The sequence below is a fragment of the Pituophis catenifer genome, unplaced genomic scaffold, assembly GCF_029215685.1.
Source record: "Pituophis catenifer annectens isolate HBS135680 unplaced genomic scaffold, rPitCat1.0.hap2 SCAF_2, whole genome shotgun sequence".
In the NCBI taxonomy this organism is placed as follows: Eukaryota; Metazoa; Chordata; class Lepidosauria; order Squamata; family Colubridae; genus Pituophis; species Pituophis catenifer.
The window spans coordinates 190,383,000-190,405,354 of record NW_027256882.1 but is presented as its reverse complement, the minus strand read 5'-3'; the positions used below and the strand labels follow the sequence as shown (position 1 = coordinate 190,405,354).

General features: G+C 42.9%; 1 protein-coding gene across 2 annotated transcripts; it reads left to right on the top strand.

The window, feature by feature from the left end:
- The first annotated feature begins 19 nt into the window (after window positions 1-19).
- Window positions 20-21,264, top strand: MIX23 (mitochondrial matrix import factor 23). Of its 2 annotated transcripts, none has more exons than XM_070935324.1 (5): window positions 20-98; window positions 6,116-6,241; window positions 17,053-17,118; window positions 20,189-20,248; window positions 20,947-21,264. In XM_070935324.1, the coding sequence occupies exons 1-5, from the start codon at window positions 48-50 to the stop codon at window positions 20,995-20,997; spliced, it is 354 nt and encodes a 117-aa protein (XP_070791425.1). In that variant the 5' UTR covers window positions 20-47; the 3' UTR covers window positions 20,998-21,264. The 2 variants fall into 2 exon arrangements, with proteins under 2 accessions (XP_070791425.1, XP_070791424.1); XM_070935323.1 differs by having other exon boundaries at window positions 16,972-17,118; window positions 20,947-21,263.
- Window positions 21,265-22,355: the final 1,091 nt, after the last annotated feature.

The following is a 22,355-nucleotide window of genomic DNA, read 5'->3' as shown; positions in this document are numbered from 1 at the left end:
CCTGCCTCCGTCACGCCTTCCAATTGGCTGCGTTGAGACCTTCCAACATGGCAGCGCCCGGCTCGGCTCTAAATTGCGAGGACTTCGCTGAGTTTCAGGTACGGAGACGAAAGTGAGGCTGGTGGAGCCCTGCGGGGAGGTGCCCGGGACGTTCCAACCCCCCCCCCCCGCGCGCGGTCGGCTGGCACGCGCTGATTCGCCTCCCGATCTGGAGCTGCTGCTGCTCCTCGCTCACCGGGAGTACCTTTGCTCGCGCCGTAGAGGGGGAGCGGGACGGGCGGGGACAGCAACGTGGAGCAGACTTCGAGAGATTCTCCACGCGTGGGGAGGGGAGGAGAACAGAAGGGTCGTTTTGGGGGGGCTTGAAGGAGAGCCAGGTTCCTGGATGCTATAAAATGTTTCCTTTGCCCACCACACCCGACAGCCGTGCACGTGCGTGGAGGGAGGGATGCCTACCTGGGTGTAATAGTGTATTCGAGGTTTTAGAAACGCTCTTTCTGGTAATTTTCTCTAAAATAGATCGGCATTACTGCATTGCAGGAAGGAAGAGATGAGAAGGTGAACGGTTTGCCTCTCCGAAGGACCTTGGGGATCTCTATTAAAAAGTTGAATGTCAGTCAGAGTCTTCCTTTGTCCCGCGAAAAGGCGAGGGTCAAATGGCAGATAATAGGAGGTGGGAGCTGAGAGACTATCGGCAAAGAGGGAAAAAGTTAATTTACACATTTCTTCTTCTGTTATATTAATTTCTGTAATTCTTATGCTATCTTCAATATGTTTTTTTAAAAATATTGCAAAGGCATAGAAAATGTAATCTTGTTCTTTTCATTCTGTTATTTTAATCACTCGTTATTTGAAAGGGAGAAAAATGTACAGAAGAAACTCTGGGTTAGGGCTTCTGCAGTTAGAACTGCAGCCACTTGTTATAGTTATGGAACATGGAAGACTTCCCCAGAAGAGACAGGACTCATGTTACTCTTGAACATGGGAGGTTAGGTTTAGGGCAGTGGTCTGCAACTTTAAATATTCAAAGAGCCATTTGGACCTGTTTCCCACAGAAAAGAAAACACCAGGAGCCACAAAACCCTTCCCATTTCTGACTATTTCTTGAGTGGTCACAAAACTAGCATATGTAGTTGAATTAAACATTCTGTTTTCTTCTGAAACTTTTCTAGGATTTATCCATGGTTGGCCTACCAGGGGTTGAAAAGTTCAATAAATCGCATGCCTGTGGGTGTCACACATTGGCGGTTGTGACACATATTTTGAGTGACAGGAAGCTGCAGCAGAGGGGTGAAAGAGACACATGCGGTTCCAGAGCCACAGGTTGCTGACTCCTGGTTTAGAGTTAGAATAGCTTCCCCAGAATGAAATTGGGTTGCAACAGGAATTGTGGTCTCTTGAGGTAGAATAACAACATGAGGAAAATGACTTATCCTGGGAACAGACATCCTTTCTTTAGTACAAAGCAGGGGTGGATTTCAAAACCTGTTGCTACCTGTTCACTTGTGAGTGCATGTGCAGAACCGTCCGGGCGGGTGGGCAGAGCCTCCCCCACCGCTGCTACCGGTTTGCCCGAACTGGTAGCAACCCGCCACTGTTACAAAGCATTCCGATGCTGCTTCAACACAATACCACCGACTGTGAACAATCACTAAACAAGGTCTATCTATTGAGTGTAATGGGATAAAAAGGCAAGTAAGGAGAAAGATGGGAATTATGATAGTTGTAACCAGAATGACTAGGTTCTAATACTTTATTTTGTAGTCTAAAAGTTAATTGTATGAAGCATAGCAGAACAAACAGTTAAGCCACAGTTGGGTTTACAGTTACTGCAATGGCAAAATACTGCATTAATTATAAATTCAGAATTGATCCTTGAACCAGTTCTGAGATGCTTTGAGATCCTTTAATGTTTGCTTGTTTTCACCAGTTGAACAAGGGACAGCCCATCATCGGTGAAAGCACCCTAGTGGCAGTAGCAAAGTAATGTATCCCTTCAAGAGTACTATTTGTATAGGTGTATGGTAATTATTTTTCTTATTCCTGATTTGCATTATCAAAATTGACTGGATGAGATATCACCTTTTTGGAGAATTTCCCTTCTAGATTTTTATTTGTTTCTTGAATTTCAAGGTACCTGACTCAAAATGTCAGCTTACAATTTTTAAAAGAGTCCATATTTTTTTTAAAAAAAATGAATATGGACTCAGCCATATAAAAAAGCAGCCTCTATGAGTCCAGGAGAGGGGGCACTGATCTTATTTGTGGCCAGAGACTCACTTCTGTGATAATAGGACGTGAATGCCTAAATATTATATCAGTGCATCCCAAACTTGGGTTGGATAAAAGTGGCTTTTCTTGGATAATGACAAATAAGCCCAATCACAACAGGGATATTTAGATTGACTTAGTGTTTTATCTACGTTGGGTAAAAAGGACTTTCTTATAAGTGGTTTTGGGGAATGAAGGAAAAAGTTTGGGAAGCACAGCATTATAGTGTCTTACAAAGAGAAGCTGTGTGTCATCCTGGTGATCCTGCTGCTGCTTAGTTGGATCCTTCTCCAGACTCCTTGACCTTGTATCTTAGCTGAAGTTGGAATCTCTTTGTGGGTTGGGCAGTTTACATCTTAAACCTTCTGACAGCAGACTGGGAACAGCCATGAAGCTCATACCCATCACAGCAACAGTGGACTAGTCTTAGATATGTAATCCAAAGCATGTAAGTGGACACACTCTCGTCTTTGTCTTTGCTTTGGAACTATGATAAGGATATGGAAGATATTGTATTGACTCTTGCCTTGGTGAGATCACTTTGTGGAAGTGAATCTAATCAAACATAGGCATACCTCAGGTTTGAGTTTACACTATGGTAGTAAAAGAGGCAAAGCAACATTATTTCTCCTCTCTTATTTCATCAGTAAGCTATCAGCCTGTGATTGTTAGGATGGCAAGAATGGCTAGATGCCTTCCTGGGCACTATGTAACTGCTGAAATTTTTTTTCAGAATATATAAAATAGAATTGTTGAGGTCTTCACTCCATAAGGGCAGAATTCAAGGTAGTGACCAAGACAGTTCTCCTAGGACTCCTTTTGACCCGTGTATACTAAGTCAAATTTTGTAGCATGGCCCCTATCACTTTTGGGGTTCTCTTCTGGCTCCTTTGGGGAAAGATGGGGGCATGAAAGAGGTAATGTGCCCTTCCTTAAGAGGTCATCTCTGGAAGCAACTGTTTGATAACTGTCACCCATTCTCCAAACTTCCCTTTTTAGGAAATGTCAACTAGGTGGTGTTGATTCATCTTCAAATTATCTTGAAGAAAGCAGATTATCTGGATTCTTTTCAACCAGATTCATCCCTCCTAAAATGTTTCCCCTGGAAGAAACTGCTGCTAGGGAGGAAGGCCAAGGCTCCAAAAAAAAAAAAATTTTCTGGGATGCTTTTGAATGGCTTCTCCTGGAAGTGAAAATAGCTTCATTGATAATAGACTTCCAAACGCTAATTAAAATCAATTTATTTCAGAGGGCTTTGAAGTGAATTGTGACATTGTCAGGATTGTGTTTACAATTTTAATTTAATTTATCTTATGTTTCATTTATTGTGGTTTTATTGTATTTTGAAATTGTTGTAAACCAATCAGGTGATGATTTATTGTAAATTCAATAAATGAGTAAAAGAGTGAGTTGTATGAGAGTATTCCCATGTTCGGCTAAGGTAACATGAGGGTGGGGAAATCACTCTTACTTGATGAGAGCTAAGTTAGGAAGACAGCACCTTCAACAAAAGCTAGGTTACTGTCATTGAATTTCTGCTTCAGGTGTGGTTGGATAGACAATATAAGTGATTGTTCATGGATTTTAAGTTATTCCCACCCTTTCCGAGAATATTAGTATTAGAGCACATATGGAGAATGAGATGTCCCTGAAATGGAAAGGTAGAGGGAGGAAGCATCGTAAATAGAAAAAGACCATCAGCATAAGATAGTAGAAGGAGAAGGCATCAACAAGCAGATGATATAGATGGATGCAGATTGGGCATCATGTGTACTCTAATGACATTCATCTCTGTTTCTCCATAATACGTCCATGTTCAATCAAATTTATTTGTGAGAAAGCATGTGCACACAACATCCCGAACCACAAACTAGCCAATTAATTTACCCTATTGTGCTAGGTAAATAGCCAATGTAGATAATTTATAGTTCAATGCACTATACAAATTTATAAAACTGAATGATCATGGCTAAAATCATGATAAAATCATGGCTAGCTTAACCCTGAGAAATGTACTTTGTAAATACAATAATAACAACAAGCCTTGGTAGTACAGGGGTTTAAGGCACCCTGTTATTAAGCTTATTAAGACCAGCTGCCTGCAATTACTGCAGGGTTCGAATCTCGCCAAGGCTCAAGGTTGACTCAGCCTTCCATCCTTTCTAAGGTAGGTGAAATGAGGACCCAGTTTGTGGGGGCAATAAGCTGACTTTGTATAAATATACAAAAGGATGAAGGCTATTGCTGAGCACATTGTAAGCCGCCCTGAGTCTCCGGAGAAGGGCGGCATATAAATCAAATTAAAAAAAAAAAATAGGATTGTAGGATTGGAAGGGAACTTGGAAGTTTTTTAGTGCAACTCCCAACTCCGGAGATGAATCCTCGGACCATCCCAGAAAAATTGCTTTCTTGTTTGAAAATCTCTGGTGATGGCATACCCATTACTCCAGGAGGTAATCCTTCAGTTGGAAGACGGCTATTGTGTCTCCACTTCTCTTTAAGCTAAATGTACTCAGTTTTTTTAACCATTCTTCACAGAATTTAGCCAAAAGCCCCTCACCATTTTTGTCACTTGTCTGTGGATTTTTTCCAATTCCTCGGCATCTTTCTTGTATTATGGAAAAAGGGTGGAACAAGATGTATTTCAGTTTGTTGAATTCCAGATCAAATATACTTGTAAAATAGGAAGTTATTGTAGGCATTAAAACATAATCCCACAACTTGACTTGCTATTCTTTTTGTAGAAGGAATCAAATGATCTGTCCAGTAAAAAGCATCACAAAATTTTCAAATTTGGACAATCATTTTTGTTGACCATGGCTTTTGATCAGGGGATTCCTGCCCTGGACAAAGTTTGGACTAGAAGACTTCTAGAGTTCCTTTCAATCTTATGATCTACTAGCTGAATACCCGTGCTCCACTATAAAACTATGTGATCGGCCTTGATAAATCGATACTTACAGCTTGCAAATTAATGAGTAGTTACGATCGGCCTCTCCTCCCCTTCTCTCCCTCAGGCTTGCCCCACAGAAGCCTCCCCTATCCCTATCCTATTCACTTCTCTCCCTCAGCCTTGCTCCACAGAAGCCTCCTCTATCCTATCCCCTTCTCTCCCTCAGCCTTGGCCCACAGAAGCCTCCCCTATCCTATCCCCTTCTCTCCCTCAGCCTTGGCCCACAGAAGCCTTCCCTATCCTATCCCCTTCTCTCCCTCATCCTTGCCCCACAGAAGCCTCCCCTATCTTATTCCCTTCTCTCCTTCAGGCTTGCCCCACAGATGCCTCCCCTATCTTATTCCTTTCTCTCCCTCAGGCTTGCCCCACAGAAGCCTCCCCTATCCTATTCACTTCTCTCCCTTAGGCTTGCCCCACAGAAGCCTCTCCTGTCCTAACCCCTACTGTCCCTCAGGGTTGTCGCACAGAAGCCTATCCTATCCCGTTCTCTCCAGAGTTATTTTCATGTTGGGAGGGGGAGGAGAACGTCTAACTAATTAGCATCAGAGCGTGTTAATAATATAAGAAATACTAATGATCTGATGGTCATTTTGAAAAATCCTTTCTTAGCGAGCACCGAGAAGCCAAGAGGAATATAGGTGCCAAATTTCAAGTTTGTAGGCTTTACGGTTCTGGAGTTTTTGTGATCGCGGCATGAGTGGTTTTCGCTTTTATATATATAGATTATAGTAATCTGGCACAACCAACATATAAAGTACTCTGCAAGTTTCTAGGAATTTTAAATATGTGGTTCAAAAATATATTACTTGATCTGGTTGCTAACATACTGTTTATTATTTAATTTTCCAACATTAAGTCTAAGTTTTTCCTCCCCTGTCCCCTCCCACCCAGGAATTGCTCAGGGTAACAAGAACAATTGATGACAGAATAGTCCATGAATTAAATACTACAGTTCCAACAGCTTCTTTCGCAGGAAAAGTTGATGCTAGGCAAACTTGTGAAGAACTTCATCATTCGGTAAATATATTTGCCCTTCCTCTTCATTTAACTTTTTTCATTTAAAACCTAATTTTGTTTTCACCAGGTGTTTGTGACTACATTGGCATCTTATAGTGCTATAGATCTGGGAGTGCCAACATCTAGGTGACCACTAGATGACAGCAAAGGTTGAGAGTTTTCTATAGTTCTTTGCTGCCATCTAGCTGTTTCTTGCAGTTCATATCTGCTGGCCTTTTTAATCATAAGTATATATTATTCCTTCATTGTTCTTGTCACCAATTTTCCTGCTTATGTCATATACAATAAAAGATACTTAATTCAAAAGAGAGACACAGATCATTGTACTTCTTTCTCCTCCATAGTACCATATAATCTGTGGCAATGCTATTCCTTCCAAACTCCCTATTGTTTGTGTGGTTTTTTTTAAACTCTGCCAATTTAATTTGTATCCTGCTTTTAATTATTTAAGTACATTTATATCCAAAAATATATAAAGATAACTATATTTCTTTTTGTCTTATTTTAATCAAAACAGGTCTTATAAACTTAGTCGTATTATGTTGTATACTTAAGTTGCTAATGTTAAGTGTATTTGACACTAAGAAAATAGAGAAATATATATATATATATTATCAGCCTAAATCAATCCACCACATTGATCCAGTGTGGCTTGATATTTTTTATTTCCCAGGCTTGGGCCAAGAGAGACTGACTGGCTCAAAGTCACCCAATGGCTCTCATTCCTAATGGAGATCTAAAACCTGAGTCTCCCCAATGCTATTTTTGCATTTTAACTACTACCCCAACCACATACTAGTTTTTATATAAATTGACACATGCACTACAAATAGCAATTATTATTTTCAGCCTCAAATAAATTATTACTTTTGTACAGATATGGAATGTGTCCAGAGAAAAATGGCTTTGACAATTTTGTAGCTCCACAGCCTCAGCTCAGATTTAGATCAATTAATATTAGAACCAGAAAGGGCTTTAAAACCACCAATTAATTGTATTGATTTTGATGCATAAGGCTCAGGTTTAATAGTACATGCAGTAGACCTAATCTATATTGGTTTTCCATATTGCACCGGCCAAGAGGGCTTTGTGCCCCAAATTAAACCATAAAAGAAAAGGCAGGTTGTTATGTTTTCCAACAGAAAAGACTTAACCAAAATTCTTTTGCTCCTCATATGTCTACTTGGAAATCAGTAAAGACTCATGATTCATTTTAAAAATCCTTGAAGAAAATTATTTCATTGTAAAAATATACAAAGCAGGGTGGATAAAAATCAATGATTTTTTTTAAAAAATCAAAAAAATCAGATTTTTTTTATTTAAATCGGATTTTTTTTGATTTTTATCGAATTTATTTTAATAAAAAACTTTTGGGGTAAAAATCTATCGTAAGATAGTTTTCTATTTAAGATACATAAATAATTTAGTTTATTCAGCATGAAATGGAGCTTAGTTATGTAGCATGAGGCTCTATATTCTGCAACACTGGGACTATCGGTATTATTATTTATTTATTTATTAATCAAATTTCTATACCGCCCTACTCCCGAAGGACTCAGGGCGGTGAACAGCCAAGATAAAATACAGATAATCCAAATATTAAAAAAGTCCCTTAAAATTATTAAATATTTCGGCCGAAACACAGATTAAAACACCCAATTTATAAAATCACAAATTAAAAAATTTAAAAAATTTAAAAGATGGGGAGTTAGGCCAGGCCAGCTTGCTGAAATAGAAAAGTTTTGAGAGCACGGCGAAACATGCGCAGGTCCGGGATCTTCCGTATCTCTGGGGGGAGCTCGTTCCAGATGGTAGGTGCCCCCACAGAGAAGGCTCTCCCCCTGGGGGCCGCCAGTCAACACTGTTTGGCCGACGGCACCCTGAGGAGCCACTCTCTATGGGAGCATACTGGTCGGTGAGAGGCTATTGGTAGCAGAAGGCGGTCTTGTAGATACCCCGGTCCAATGCCATGGAGCGCTCTAAAAGTGGTAACCAAAACCTTGAAGCGCACCCGGAAGACCACCGGGAGCCAGTGCAGCTCGCGCAGGAGGGGAGTGACATGGGAGCGCCACGTCGCTCCCATAACCACCCGCGCGGCCGCATTCTGGACCTGCTGGAGCCTCCGGGTGCTCCTCAAGGGGAGCCCCATGTAGAGAGCATTGCAGTAGTCCAAGCGGGAAGTAACGAGAGCATGAGTGACCGTATTTAACGAGTCCCGATCCAGAAAGGGACGCAACTGGCGAATCAGGCGGACCTGATAAAAAGTCCCCCTGGCCACGGCCGTCATGTGCTCTTCTAAAGACAGCCGTGAGTCCAGGAGGACACCCAAGTTGTGGGGGCCAGTGACTCGCCCCCAATAGTCAGCGATGGCACCAACTGACTATATCGGGATGTCGGAAACCACAGCCACTCGGTCTTGGATGGGTTGAGCCTGAGTCTGTTTCTCCTCATCCAGATCCACACGGCCTCCAGGCACCGGGACATCACTTCAAGGGCATCATTGGGGTGGTCCGGGGTGGAGATGTACAGCTGAGTATCATCAGCGTACTGATGGTACTTCACCCCGAAACCACGGATGATCTCACCCAGCGGCTTCACATAAATGTTGAACAGAAGGGGCGAGAGGACCGACCCTTGTGGCACCCCACATACAAGGGGCCTCGGGGTCGACCTCTGCCCCCCTGTCAACACAGACTGTGACCGGTCAGAGAGAAAGGAGGAGAACCACCGTAGAACGGTGCCCCCCACCCCTAACTCCTCTAGCCGGTGCAGCATGATAACATGGTCGATGGTATCGAAAGCCGCTGAGAGGTCTAATAGGACCAGGACAGAGGAACAGCCCCTGTCCCGAGCCCTCCAGAGATCATCAACCAACGCGACCAATGCCGTTTCCGTGCTGTACCCAGGCCTGAAGCCCGACTGGAACGGATCCAGATACGACGATTCATCCAGGTACTGGGGGAGCTGTTGCGCTACCACACTCTCAACAACCTTCGCAACGAAGCGAAGGTTCGAGACTGGACGATAATTTGCCAACACTGCCGGGTCCAGGGAAGGTTTCTTGAGGAGAGGCCTCACCACCGCCTCTTTCAAGGCGGCAGGGAAGACACCCTCACTCAAGGAAGCATTTATAATCCCCTGGAGCCAGCCTCGTGTAACCTCCCGAGAGGCCAGCACCAACCAGGAGGGACACGGGTCCAGTAAACATGTGGCTGCACTCAGTCTGCCCAGTATCCTGTCCACGTCTTCGGGCGTCACAGAATCAAACTCTTCCCAGATAATACTCACAAGACCTGCCTCTGTCCTCCCCGCTGAATCTACCCAGTCAGAGTCCAGATGTTCCCGAATCTGAGCGATTTTGTCATACAGATACTGTACAAAATCCTCGGCTCTACCCTCCAAGGGGTCCTCCCGCGCTTCCTGGTGGAGCAGGGAGCGGGTCACCCTAAACAGGGCGGCCGGGCGATTATCTGATGACGCAATAAGAGTGGCAAAATAGTTATACTTCGACACTTTTATCGTCACCAGGTAGGTCTTAATATGAGACCTTACCAGTGTTCGGTCAGATTCAGAATGGCTGGCCCTCCAACCACTCTCCAGGCGTCTTTTCCGGCGCTTCATCTCCCTCAGCTCCTCCGTGAACCAAGGAGCCAGGCGAGATCGACGCCAGGTCAGAGGCCGCAAAGGCACAACCCGATCCAAAGCTCCAGCGGCCGCCCTATCCCAGGCGGCCACCAGCTCCTCAGTCGAGCCGTGTGCCAGAGCCTCAGGAAATGGCCCAAGCTCCGTCTGGAACCTATCAGGATCCATCAGGCGCCTGGGGCGGTACCACCTCAATGGTTCCGCCTCCCTGCGGCGGGGTGCAGCGGTTCGAAGGTCAAAGCGAAGGAGGGAGTGATCTGACCATGACAAGGGCTTGATCACTATATCCCCTATCTCAAGATCACTCAACCACTGACCAGAGACAAAAACCAGGTCTAGCGTGTTTCCCCCAGTGTGAGTAGGGCCATGAACTAACTGGGTCAGGTCCATGGCCGTCATGGAAGCCATGAACTCCCGAGCCACCTCAGACGCCTCACCGACGGATGGCAGGTTAAAATCCCCCATGACCATAAGCCTGGGGGTGTCAACCGCCACCGCGGCTATAATGTTGAGCAGCTCGGGCAGGGCTGCCGTCACGTGGCAGGGAGCCAGGTACGTAACCAGCACACCCATCTGCACCCCATGACCCCACTTCACAAGGAGGGACTCACAACCAGCCGTCTGAGGAACAGTGACCTCCCTCAGACCAAGACCTTCTCTAATAACAACCGCCACCCCCCCCGCCCCTCCCCTGTGTCCTCGGCTGATGGAATGCGCGGAAACCGGGTGGGCTCATCTCAACGAGGGGGACCCCCCCTCCTGGCCCAACCAGGTCTCCGTAATACCTGCCAGGTCCGCTCCCCCCTCCTGAACAAGATCACAAATGAGGGGGGCTTTATTTACCACGGACCGGGCGTTGCACAGCATCAGCCGAAGGCCTAGGGCCTGAGGGTCTGTGCAACCTGGGGAACGAGAGGAGCATTGGAGGCCGGAGCGCGCCACCGCTTGAAGCCAGCGGGCGCGCACTCCCACAACCTGATGTGGCCCCCTGCTCCCACCATATCTGCCCCTCCCACCCACTGTACTGATGTAATGACCATCCATAACACAAGCTCTAACCCCCTCCTTGACCCCGGTTCCCGCATCTCTAGTGCCGTGCTCTTCAGCCGGCTCTGGCCTCCTCCCCGACAGGTTCTCCCCCAAACCCACCGAACCCACCCCCCTCCCAGAAACCTTTAAAACCTTATCTAAAAATTTCCCCAAAAAACCCCACAACCCCCTCCTCGCTGCATGCCACCTCTCGGGATTCCAAAATCCGTCATCAAGGTAGGCCCTCGATAGTGAGGAGGGCCAAACCTGCGAGAGGGGGGAGTCTCGCAGCGCAAGCAGGTCAGCAGCCGTAAACATCGCACAAAACAGAGATGGAGAGTCAACTGGTCAGGGCTTCACCAGATCGTCCAATAATACTGGGTCAAAGTAGATCTTCATATCAGGAGCTGGTTCACTGCCCTCTCACGTCAGTGAAAGGGGCCAGTGACATCCCCCCACGTCTGGAGGATAATTATCCCAGTCACCCTCTCACAGTGACTGGGGCAGATGACACCGACAATAAAGTCACAATAGTCCATCCTTTCATCTGGCGGATGACAAACAGCCCCCTCAGCACCTGCACACCATTTTGCCCAGTTCTCCTCCAGTTCGGGGTCGCACAAGAAGCCAGCAATTTGTAAAGTTATTAAAGACAGTGATGATAATCCCACAGGCACAAGTTCTTCCCTGGGGCGAAAGTAGGGATAGCAGACAAAAAACCCAGTCCAAGTCCAAGGATGGGTGGCCATCAAAGGCCAACACCCACACATACCTGGGGGAAGAAGGGGGGGAGAAGCCACCCGAGGCGACCAATAGAGCCCTGGTCAGCCTCCCGCCTCTCCCGTCCCAAGATTCCCCCAAATCCCCAGTCTCAGCTCTGATGACAAACAAACCCCGGATAACAGGGGTCAAGGCTCAAAAAAGAGCAGATGGTAATCCTGAGGGCAAGGCAAGGCTGTCCGTATTCCCCATCCACCTGCTGCAAGTTCTTTCCTCAGCCGGATGATCCGTGGCTGCCATTGCCTTCCGCCGCTGCCATCGCCACCACCGCCATGGCCGGCTCGCAACCGGCACCCTGGGCTCCCCATAGCGCCTCCAGGTCCCCCGAAAAACGTCAGGAGAGCGTCCCAGAGATCCGTGAGGGGCGAGGGGATGAAGGGCACCTCCAAGCCGCCGCCGCCGCATAGCAACGCCGACCGCCGCCGAACGCTCTGGCTTCCACTCCTCCCGGCGCTGACAAGCCGGAAACAGCTGTTTTTAACAGGCCGCCGCCCCATCTCCCGCGGCGGCTTCAAACAGCGTGTCCCGCCCTGCCCTGATATTCCGGAGGGCGAAAAAGCCCTCAGCAGGCAGGGCGGGCATTCCCCTCATTGGGACTGGAGCCGGAGATAGTTAAAGCGGCTCCCGAAGACCCCTGACACCAGCGACCTCTCCATCTCCTCCGCGGAGCTCAGCCGACCGCCGCCATCTTGGGACACCCCGGAAGCCAGAATCAACAGTGAGTCAACAGTGGGTGAAAGGAGTAGCAGAGATGACAGTTGCTCTTTAAAAATTATGATTTAAATCGAGTTGATTTAAATCAAGCCTTTTTACTAGTGATTTAAATCATGATTTAAATTGTGATTTAAATCAACTTGATTTAAATCAAATCCACCCTGATACAAAGCAAACAAAACAAATATTTATAGTGGACTTGCCACAAGGGAATGGTCCAACCACAATAAAAAGTAACAAGTAAAAACCAACAACAGTGCTATGCATGCTACTTATACTCTCGAGTAGAAGCCAACGTATAAATCTAATAGTAAATGAAATATTCCTATTGAATATATATATATATATATTCAATAAATCTATTGAAGTACCATATTTTCCGGCGTAAAAGACGACTGTGTGTATAAGACGACCCCCGAATTTTCCTGTTAAAATATAGGGTTTGGGCTATACTCGCTGTATAAGACTACCCCTCTTCCAACGCACACCAAATAAAAATTAAAAAACATCAACTAGCTCACCCACAATGTAAAAGCAGCTGTGCTAGACCCAATATGGCCCCTGAAACAAGCAGGAACCTCACACAGCCACAAAAAGCCCCCAAAAACAACTTTCACACTTTACACACACACAACACAACTGGCTCACCCACAATGTAAAAGCAGCTGTGCTAGACCCAAAATGGCCCCTGCAACAAGCAGGAAACTCACACAGCCACAAAAAGCCCAAAAAAACAACTTTCACACTTTACACACACACAACACAACTGGCTCACCCACAATGTAAAAGCAGCTGTGCTAGACCCAAAATGGCCCCTGCAACAAGCAGGAAACTCACACAGCCACAAAAAGCCCAAAAAACCAACTTTCACACTTTACACGCACAAAATTCCACATACAGCTTTGTGAGATTTTGTGTGTTTGTGTAGTTAGAGTGAAACACTACAAAAACACACTAAATCTCAGAAAGCTGCACAAATATTATTTTATTTTATTTTATTTTTATTTTTATATAAAAACAGATAAATTTAAAACTTCCTAAACTTTAAATGGCTAGGTCTAAAAAAGAACAACTAAAAAAACCCCAATTAACTTTTTTTTTTTAAAGATCCCAAAGGGGAAAAAAACTTACCCAATAGAACAGGGGTCTCTAACCTTGGCAACTTTAAGACTTGTAGACTTCAACTCCCAGAATTCCTCAGCCAGCTTTGTTTTGCTGGCTGAGGAATTCTGGGAGTTGAAGTCCACAACTCCCTGCCTGCTTGATTGCAGACAGGGAGTTGCTTGCTGATGGAATGGATTCAGGCAAGCGAAGCAAGGCAAAGTGAAGCAAGGCAAGTAGCTAAGGTAAGCAAGCTGGAGGGGGAAAACTTTTTTCTTTCTCCATGGCTCTGGCGATCCCAGCTGAGTTGCCTGATTAGCAGATCGTCAGAGCTTGGATCACCAGAGCCATGTGAAAGGAGAAAAGTTTTTTTCCTTCTCCATGGCTCTGGCGATCCCAGCGGAGTTGCCTGATTAGCAGATCGTCAGAGCTTTGATCGTCAGAGCCATGAGAAAGGAGAAATTTTTTTTCCTTCTCCATGGCTCTGGCGATCCCAGCTGAGTTCCCTGATTAGCAGATCGTCAGAGCTTGGATTGCCAGAGCCATTTAAGGCTCGTCAGAGCCTTTCAGGCTGTCTGCCTGGTTACAGGAGAACGACACCCGGCGTATAAGACGACCCCCGACTTTTGAGAAGATTTTCATGTGTTAAAAAGTCGTTTTATACGCCGGAAAATACGGTAAATTAATCTGAGAGACTGCCAACTCCTTATCTGTGACAAATTAGCCTGGATATATCAAGCTTTCTAATATCTTTGCAAGTCAATCTCAGATAATTGGGGTTGCACCAACATGCTATTCATTTTACATCATCACTATTTGGGTCAGGCCAAAGGAAATATTTATCTGGTACCTGAAGCTCTTAGAGTTTGGTTGGGACAAAATGGACTGAAGCTGAACCCAAACAAAATGGAGTTGATGTTTGTTTGGGAGATTTTTTGCCAGCTCCATTTATAATTCTGGATGGGGTGTTCCACTTCTTGAAGGAGCAATTATGCGATTGGGGTTTCTCCTGGATACCTCGCTACAACTAGATTAGGCAGGTGGAGGTCATGACCAGAGAGGTCCATTCATGCACATATTGCTCCACAATGTCATATAAAAGGCTGCTTTGAAGACTACGGGAAGCTGAAGTTTGTGCAAAATGTGGAGCTTGCAGTCATCACATCCACATAATGCCTGTGCTGTGAGCCCATCAGGTTCTGAATACATTAGTTGCCCATCGAGTTCTGAATACACCCTAGATGGCTTGGCTCCTAAATATTTTTGGGGCCTCCTTCTCCAAGAAGAATCTGCATTATGGTGCATGCTCCCAACAAAATCCATTAACGGTTTTCCATCACTAAAACATTAAAGGCAGCTCAGGCTCACAAACATGTTTTTTGTTGCAAACCCAATGTTACGGAATAGCTCCTGAGATCAAATCGGTACATATCCTAATTGCCCTCCGTAAGCAGGAAAGGTAGCTTTTCCAGAGAGTATTTGGGGAGGGATGAGGAGGTTAATGTATTGTTTTATTATTATTGTATAGTTTTATTGTTGTAGACTGCCAACTGCCAATACAGATTACAGCTGAATATTATAAACATTGAAAACAATATATTTTAACACCAATACTAATCAATAAATAGACCTACAATCAGTAGATCCTGATTTAGTTTAAAAAAGGTGTTTTGAAACTTGTGAGAGTACAAATATACCAACTTTCTGCAACCCTTTAAAACTGCCTTTCTTTTCCCTGGATTGGGCAGCAACTAAGAAGGCAGCAGCATCCTGTTAATCAGGACAATGGGCATCATGTTGACTTTCTTTTAAGTACAGTATATTGATATAAGCTCCATTAAGAGACACTGGCACAATACCAGAGTTAATAACATTCTAGTAGAAATTTAAATAAAATATCCATATTTCCATTATATCCTTTTTCTTTATATTATTTAGTCTTGCTATTTCTCCAAATATAATCAATTACATGCTTATGTTTTCTGCCTAATTTTATTTTGTTAAAATGGAGCTGAAGTTCTTGAATTTTGCACATTTATATCTATGGCATCTTATATGCTTTATTGTAGTCCAACCATGTTGCTTTTATCATGAGTGACCACTATTCTATCACCTGATTCTCCAGATTACCAAAGCTTTGCCATAAACATGTTGATGTAAGTTTACTTTAGTGGAATGTAATACATGCTGTTTATACATGCCACTTTGCCAATCTTGATTCTGGAAAAGGATCCATAGCCTATTTCAGGGGCGTCATGCTGTCGTCATGTGATGTATCATGACTTTTTTCTCCTTTGCTAAAATGGGGGTGGGCGTGGCCAGCGCAGAACATATCTAGGCCGCGGGCCGTGAGTTTGATGCCCCTGTCCTATTGGGACAATGGAAATTTTATCTTTTGTGTTTGCTTTCCTCAAAATGCCCTTTCATTTTCCAGCAGGCATAATAGGAAATAAAATAACCTTCACATATATAATTTGCACATATCCTGTTCAATAATTTGACAGTGCTTTGTTTATCTCCAAATATTTTTGAAGCAAAATAGCTATTTCCTCTTTGAAATTATTGGAATTTAGCCAGCAAAATGTCAATATTTTTACTTACAGAGGAATTCTCCAGTTACTAACAAAGCCCTACTGGGATGTACTCAAAATATTGCAATTGTATGTTACATTCCATGGAAAGTATTTTTGTTTTGTCCTGCATAATTGTCCTTCAAAAATTGATTCGTGAGATTTGGTAAGCTTGCTATTAAGTTGTTATATAGCAGTATTCAGAAGCTGTTCATCTGGAATCTAAATGGAAGATATTTGGTTGTCATTATATTGACAAATGCTTGGAAGATAACCATCAAATCTTCAATTCCTTTAAATTCATGAGTTGTATTTTATTTACTTGTATAAGAAAGATGACACTTTCATCATCTCCATTGGTACATAAAAGGAGGGAAAATGATGACCAAGAGAATGGAGGTTTCCTCTTGTTTTCAGTGCCTGCCTATTTAAGGTAACTAAACACAACATTAGTTATTTGTCAAGTAGATTTACATAAATAAAAATACTTATCTATTTCATAGGCCTTGAAATAGGAAAAAGTTTGAACAGAGAGCATTGCAACCAAGTGTGCAGACAACTCAAGAGTTTAAACAAAGCTCCTTTAGGACCCTTGCCACACACACCCTTTTTTTTTTAAAGAAAGTGAATGTAAGTGGTTGCTAATTTCTGTATTTTTAAGTGACAAGGATTTTTCTGCTAACCACTTATTTAACAGCTACAGTATCTGGGTGAGCTAGGAATAAAAAGTGCTAAGAATAATAAGAAGCTCTTCTGTGTCCATTACATGTGCATGGAAAGTGGTAATTTTATTAAAACCACCTCAATTTCTGCTTTTATTTTACTTAACATTTAACTCATTATTGGACTGCTTGCTTATCTGTTTTTCTTTGTTTATATTTACTGTCTATTTAGTTGAAAGAAGCTCATGAAAGTAGGGAGAGAATAATCAAAAGCTGTATTGCCCAAACTTCTAATGTAGTAAAACTTCTGCAGGAAGAGAGGAAGAAATCTCCAGATGACATAACACTACTAAAACAACTCAGGAAAGAGCAGACAAAAGTAAGTAGCAGAATTTGTTTGCTTTAAGTTCTATTATATAAAATATGATTGAAAATTGACTGTTCCAGTGGCACAGGAAAGTAAAACATGCAAAATTACAAAAATAGTTCTGTGATTTGACATTATAATCATCCTAATGCTGGAAAAGGACCAGTTCTCTCTTAACAAATGTATCTGTCATTAGATATTCTTCTATGCCCATGTTTCATCATTCAGGAAACAGATAGAAATAGAAATCCTGAATTGACAAACTGGCTGTTCCCCTAAAATAAGACCCACCCAAAAAATAAGCCCTAGCTTGATTTTATAGCATGCTCCTAATATAAGGCCTAGCCCAAAAATAATCCCTAGTTAAGGTTGTCAGCAGCAGGGGGCGTGGTCAGCACCAGAGGCAGTGCAGGAGCCGGTGGTGTCCAGCAGCAGCCACAGCCTACACAGTGCAGGTGAGTTGATTACATGTCCAAGCAGCAGGCAAAGGCAGGGGGGAGGCACATGATCCAGATGCATCGCATGGGACATAGGTAAGCCAAGAGTCAGTGGGCCGGAGCAGGCAGGCAGCAATGGGAGGTTCATCTTCGAATGGTGACACTGACAGCAGACGGAGGCAGAGGTGCAGGGGGGAAGGCAGGCGATCCTGACATGCTAGGTGGGCCATGGGAAAGCCGAGAGACACGAAGATGAGCCTCCAAGCCCACCCGCCAACTCTGTCCCACCGTGTTTTGGCTTGCCTTCTCTGTTGAGGCCATGAGCAAGCAAAACTGGGCCTCCCGTACATGACATCCCCCCCAAAATTAAGACATCCCCCCAAAAATAAGCCCTAGTGCTTATTTTGTAGCCCCAAAAAATATAAGACTGGGTCTTATTTTTGGGGAAACACAGTATTCATGTCTTGCTAAACACACATAATTAGGTCTTGTTTATGAAAACTTGTACAAACAGATGTTCTATTATTAATATAAATTAATAAATTAATGTTTGCTAGCTGAAGTCAAACACAACTTGAAAGGAAAGCAAACATGAAATTTTAACCTATAAACCATTTTATACATCTAAATTTCTAAGCAGTCCTTGGGATGCTTATTTAGATATAGAAAAACAGGTAATGTAGGAGCCTGTAGTCTGCTATGTGTAGGACTGTTTCCTTATCTTGGATGGCAAACCTCAGATAAGGAAGGTTACTCACATGTAGGTGCCAGGAAATGGCATTAAGACCCTAACTCTATAAACAAGAGGAACAGGAGGAAAGGAAGTGGGATGTGTGTTAACCCTAGATAACATTATAAGTGCTTAAGCAAAGCAGTAATGGTTAACCAAAGACTCTAGTTACCTGGAAGATTCTGTAGCCAATGAGATGCTGCCAAGTACACTGTAACTTGAAAGTAACAAACTATATAATGTCACTATGTAAGACAATAAAGTTACCCCTCACATACATCCTCAACCTTTGTGTGTGTGTGGTCACTACAAGGTAAATGGTTCAGACTCTTCCATAATGATAGTAAAGATTGGAGATCCCATGTTCTATCAATTTTTTACATTTCTGTGATTTTAAAATGTACTGTATGCATTTCAGCTGCTCTCGGGTGGCTTCCCAAACATTTGGTATATTATTTACTGTTAAACAATCAGTACTGACAAAAGAAAAAAGGTTTCCTGAAAGAGAACAAACTGTGAAATCATTTTTTGTCCAGAAGAGAGCAGTACAGGGCAAGGCAACTATCATACTTCGAGCACTGTAACTGCAACTGTTAGCTAGAACCCTCAGTTTCTTCCTAAAGGGTTCCAAAGAGGTCAACTGGATAGAAAATAAGGCTCTACTATCTAGATACTTGCCATATGAATGTAATTTCAGGCATCAGAATCTGCAAATGTTTATAAGGCAAATGTGAAATGATGGAATTTAATATACATTGCTGTATTTCTGTCCATGTAATTGGGCTGACATTCTGGTCTTGATTCACTCATATTAAAATTAACTGCAATCATTACTAAAAAAAAAATTGCCTTTTTTTTAACAGTTAAATAGGAGGGAGGGGTTCTTTATTCAGAAACTTACGTTGAATAAAGAATTTGTCATTGTGGGGATTTACAGCATCTATATGACAACATCACCCAGGTAATCTAGTTATTTGTGTTATTGCATCTTTATGCCACTGAAATAAATTGATTTAAATGATGTAATTTGCATCATTTGCTTGATGACATCATTATGCAATTATTGCAAACCATGGCAAAATTAGGTCTGCTGCACATAAAATGTTGCATTATTAACCCATATGCATTGCAATAACCCATTCAAAAGTATATTCTCTGTTTTTGCAATTTTTGAGCTGGGGTAAAAAGAAAAAAGATTTTCTGATTTCTCACCAATATGGAATGTTAGCTTTAGCTTTGCTCTCTTCTAAATGTCTATAAAATGCTTACTTCTAATACAAATACAGCTGTTCCAGGCTGCGAGGATCACCACAGCACATCACCGTCCATCGCCGCCTCCGCTCGTTGCGTTTTCGGCCTCCGCACGTTGCATTTTCAGCCTCCGCACGCCCCGCTTTTGGCCTTCGTGTGTCGCATTTTTGGCCGGTTCCATTGCCGCCGCCTGGAACAGGCCGGAAATGTGATGTGTGGAGGCCAAAACCGGGGCGCGTGGCGGCCGAAAGCTTGACGCGCGGAGGCTGAAAACTCGCGGAGGTGGTGATGAGCTGTGGCGATCCTCGCAGCCTGGAACAGCTTATTGGCGATATTCTGGGAGGCCAATCCAACCACCAATCAGCTGCTCATACTGAATCAGGCTGCAATAACATGCTGAAGTTTACCAGGCTGTTTGCTGTTTGCTGCAAGCACGCTAGCCAGATGAATACTGATGGATGCTAGTAGGCAGAGCAGAAATGTTTTTCTTGTTTTCCTCCCCAAAAACGAATGTGCGATTTTGTACTCCAGAGCATCTTATACTCCAAAAAATACAGTATATTTTTAATATTGTTATCCAAATTTATACTATTTGTCTGCTCATGGTCAATCCCAACTGTTATGCTAAGTCTCTAAAGCCTTTCTTCTTTTCTCTCTATTGTAGTTGAAATTAATGCAGTCAGAGTTAAATGTCGAAGAAGTGGTAAATGACAGAAGCTGGAAGGTAAGGAACAGTCCTAATTTGTGAATTTTTGTCATACCATATTAAGGCTCTGATTGATGGGGAAAGAAAGCTAGGAAGAGAACTATAGTTCAAGTTAAATCCAAATATGAAAATCAAGTAGAAATATCTTACATCCAAAATAATGCATACAAGTAGTCTTCAATTGTAATGGAGCCCAGGACTTCCATCATAAATCATAACTCAAGACACCCATGAGACCAATCTGATTTTACATCCCTTTTTGCAGCAGTCATTAAGTGAACACTGCAATTGTTAAGCGAACACCACATTCATTAAGCAAATTAATGCATTCCTATGGGCATTTCTTGCCAGGAACCCGCTGAAAAGGTTGATTTCTGGCAAAAAAAAGTTGCAAATCCTGTCACATGACCACAGAACTGCAACTGGCCATAAAGACCATGTGATTGCTGTCATGTGACCACAAGGGTGATGCCATCAGAACTTTGGAACAGTTCTGTCATAAAAAACCTCTGTCTGCCACGTGTGGAAATATTTCAGCCAGTTATTTACTCCCTTTTATTCTGAAAGCTACAAACCTAGACAAGTAGATATAACTTTTTTTTGTTTTTCTGAGCACATACATTTGGCTCTGATTACTGCTTTGCAGCTAATTGAGTTTTTAGATATTTTGATCCATTTATATTTGTATCAATCAACTTTCTGTTTTGCTATTTTAGATATTTAATGAACGCTGCAGAACTCATTATAAACCCCCAAAGACACAATAATGCAAATGCGGGGGAAGATTCCCCTGAAAGTGGTCTTCAGTAATGCAAATAAACTGGAAAAGAAACATGGAACAAAATGCATGGGACCTCTTGAAAAATGATAACCACGGGATCTATACAATGAGTGATTTTGCTAATAAAAGATAAACCAACTATTAATTTGTACAAGACATATGAGAAGAAAAAACATTAAAAAAATATTCAGATGGAATGTGATGTCACATACTTGACCTCTTTTGATACAGCAGCAAATGTACTTTACGTTTATCCACTCTCATATATCTGGAGATTTTTACATATAAAACAACATTGTACTCTGCTAATTGTGTACGTCCTTTTCAGACTGAGAAATATTGAGTGTAAACAAAACTTTATTCTAATTACCAACATTGTATAATCCTGGAATAATCACATTGTGGTGGCATGTTTCAGAGGTGTGAAAGCCCAGGGGTCACCCCCCCCCAGGATTGGTCCGCAGCCCATCAGGAACTAGGCCGCGCAAGTGAGCAAAGCCCCATCTGCACATGTGCGGGATCCAAGCAGCATGCAAAACCACGCCTCCCCAGTCCTCAGAAAAACTGCCCTCCACAGAACCAGTCCCTAGCACCCCTAGAAATTTTTGTTGATTTAAGTAAAGAATACACATAAAATTAGTAAGGTTAAATTTTGGAATGTTTTGCATGAATATGGACTTCAGGTTTATTTTCTGAATGTGATAATAGTAGTATATGATCAAAGTAAAGTACTGTGAGAATAAATACAATACTTAGCAAAGGGTTCCACATTGATATATATGATATCCCCTTAGTCGTTTAATGTAACACCTAAGGGATGCTTGTAGAGACATTAGATACTATACAGTATGGTTTTGGATTGATTATGTGCCATTAAATTGATGTTGACAACATGGGAGTCTCTATGACTCATGGAAATCTTTCAGATCTTCCAATGGTGCACCCATCACCATTGTAACTGAGTCCATCCAACTGGCTGCTGGCCATCCTTTCCATTTCCAAGGATGGTTGTTTTACCTGTTTAATATTAGTTTCGTATTTTTTATATTTAATTTTATGTCTCCATCTGGTTATGCCCATTTATAAAGGCATCCTTTTGGTTGTTTGAAGACAGTGTTAGCTATGAAGAAATCATTGGAGCCCTGCTGGTGCAGTGGTTAAAGTGCAGTATTGCAGGAAAACTCTGCCTACAGCCAGGAGTTCACTCAGCCTTTCATCCTTTCGAGATTGATAAAATGAGGACCCAAAATGTTGGGGGCAATATGCAATAATGCTTCTACATTGTAAATAGCCCAGAGAATGCTATAAATATACCACTATGGAGTGGTATATCAATCTCAATGC

Excerpts from the sequence above, each read along its gene's own strand:
- MIX23 (XM_070935323.1), top strand. The coding sequence starts at position 48 with ATGGCAGCGCCCGGCTCGGCTCTAAATTGCGAGGACTTCGCTGAGTTT. Across the intron at positions 6,242-16,971 it reads GTGAAGAACTTCATCATTCG|TTGAAAGAAGCTCATGAAAG; the intron begins GTAAATATATTT and ends CTGTCTATTTAG. Across the intron at positions 17,119-20,188 it reads TCAGGAAAGAGCAGACAAAA|TTGAAATTAATGCAGTCAGA; the intron begins GTAAGTAGCAGA and ends TCTCTATTGTAG.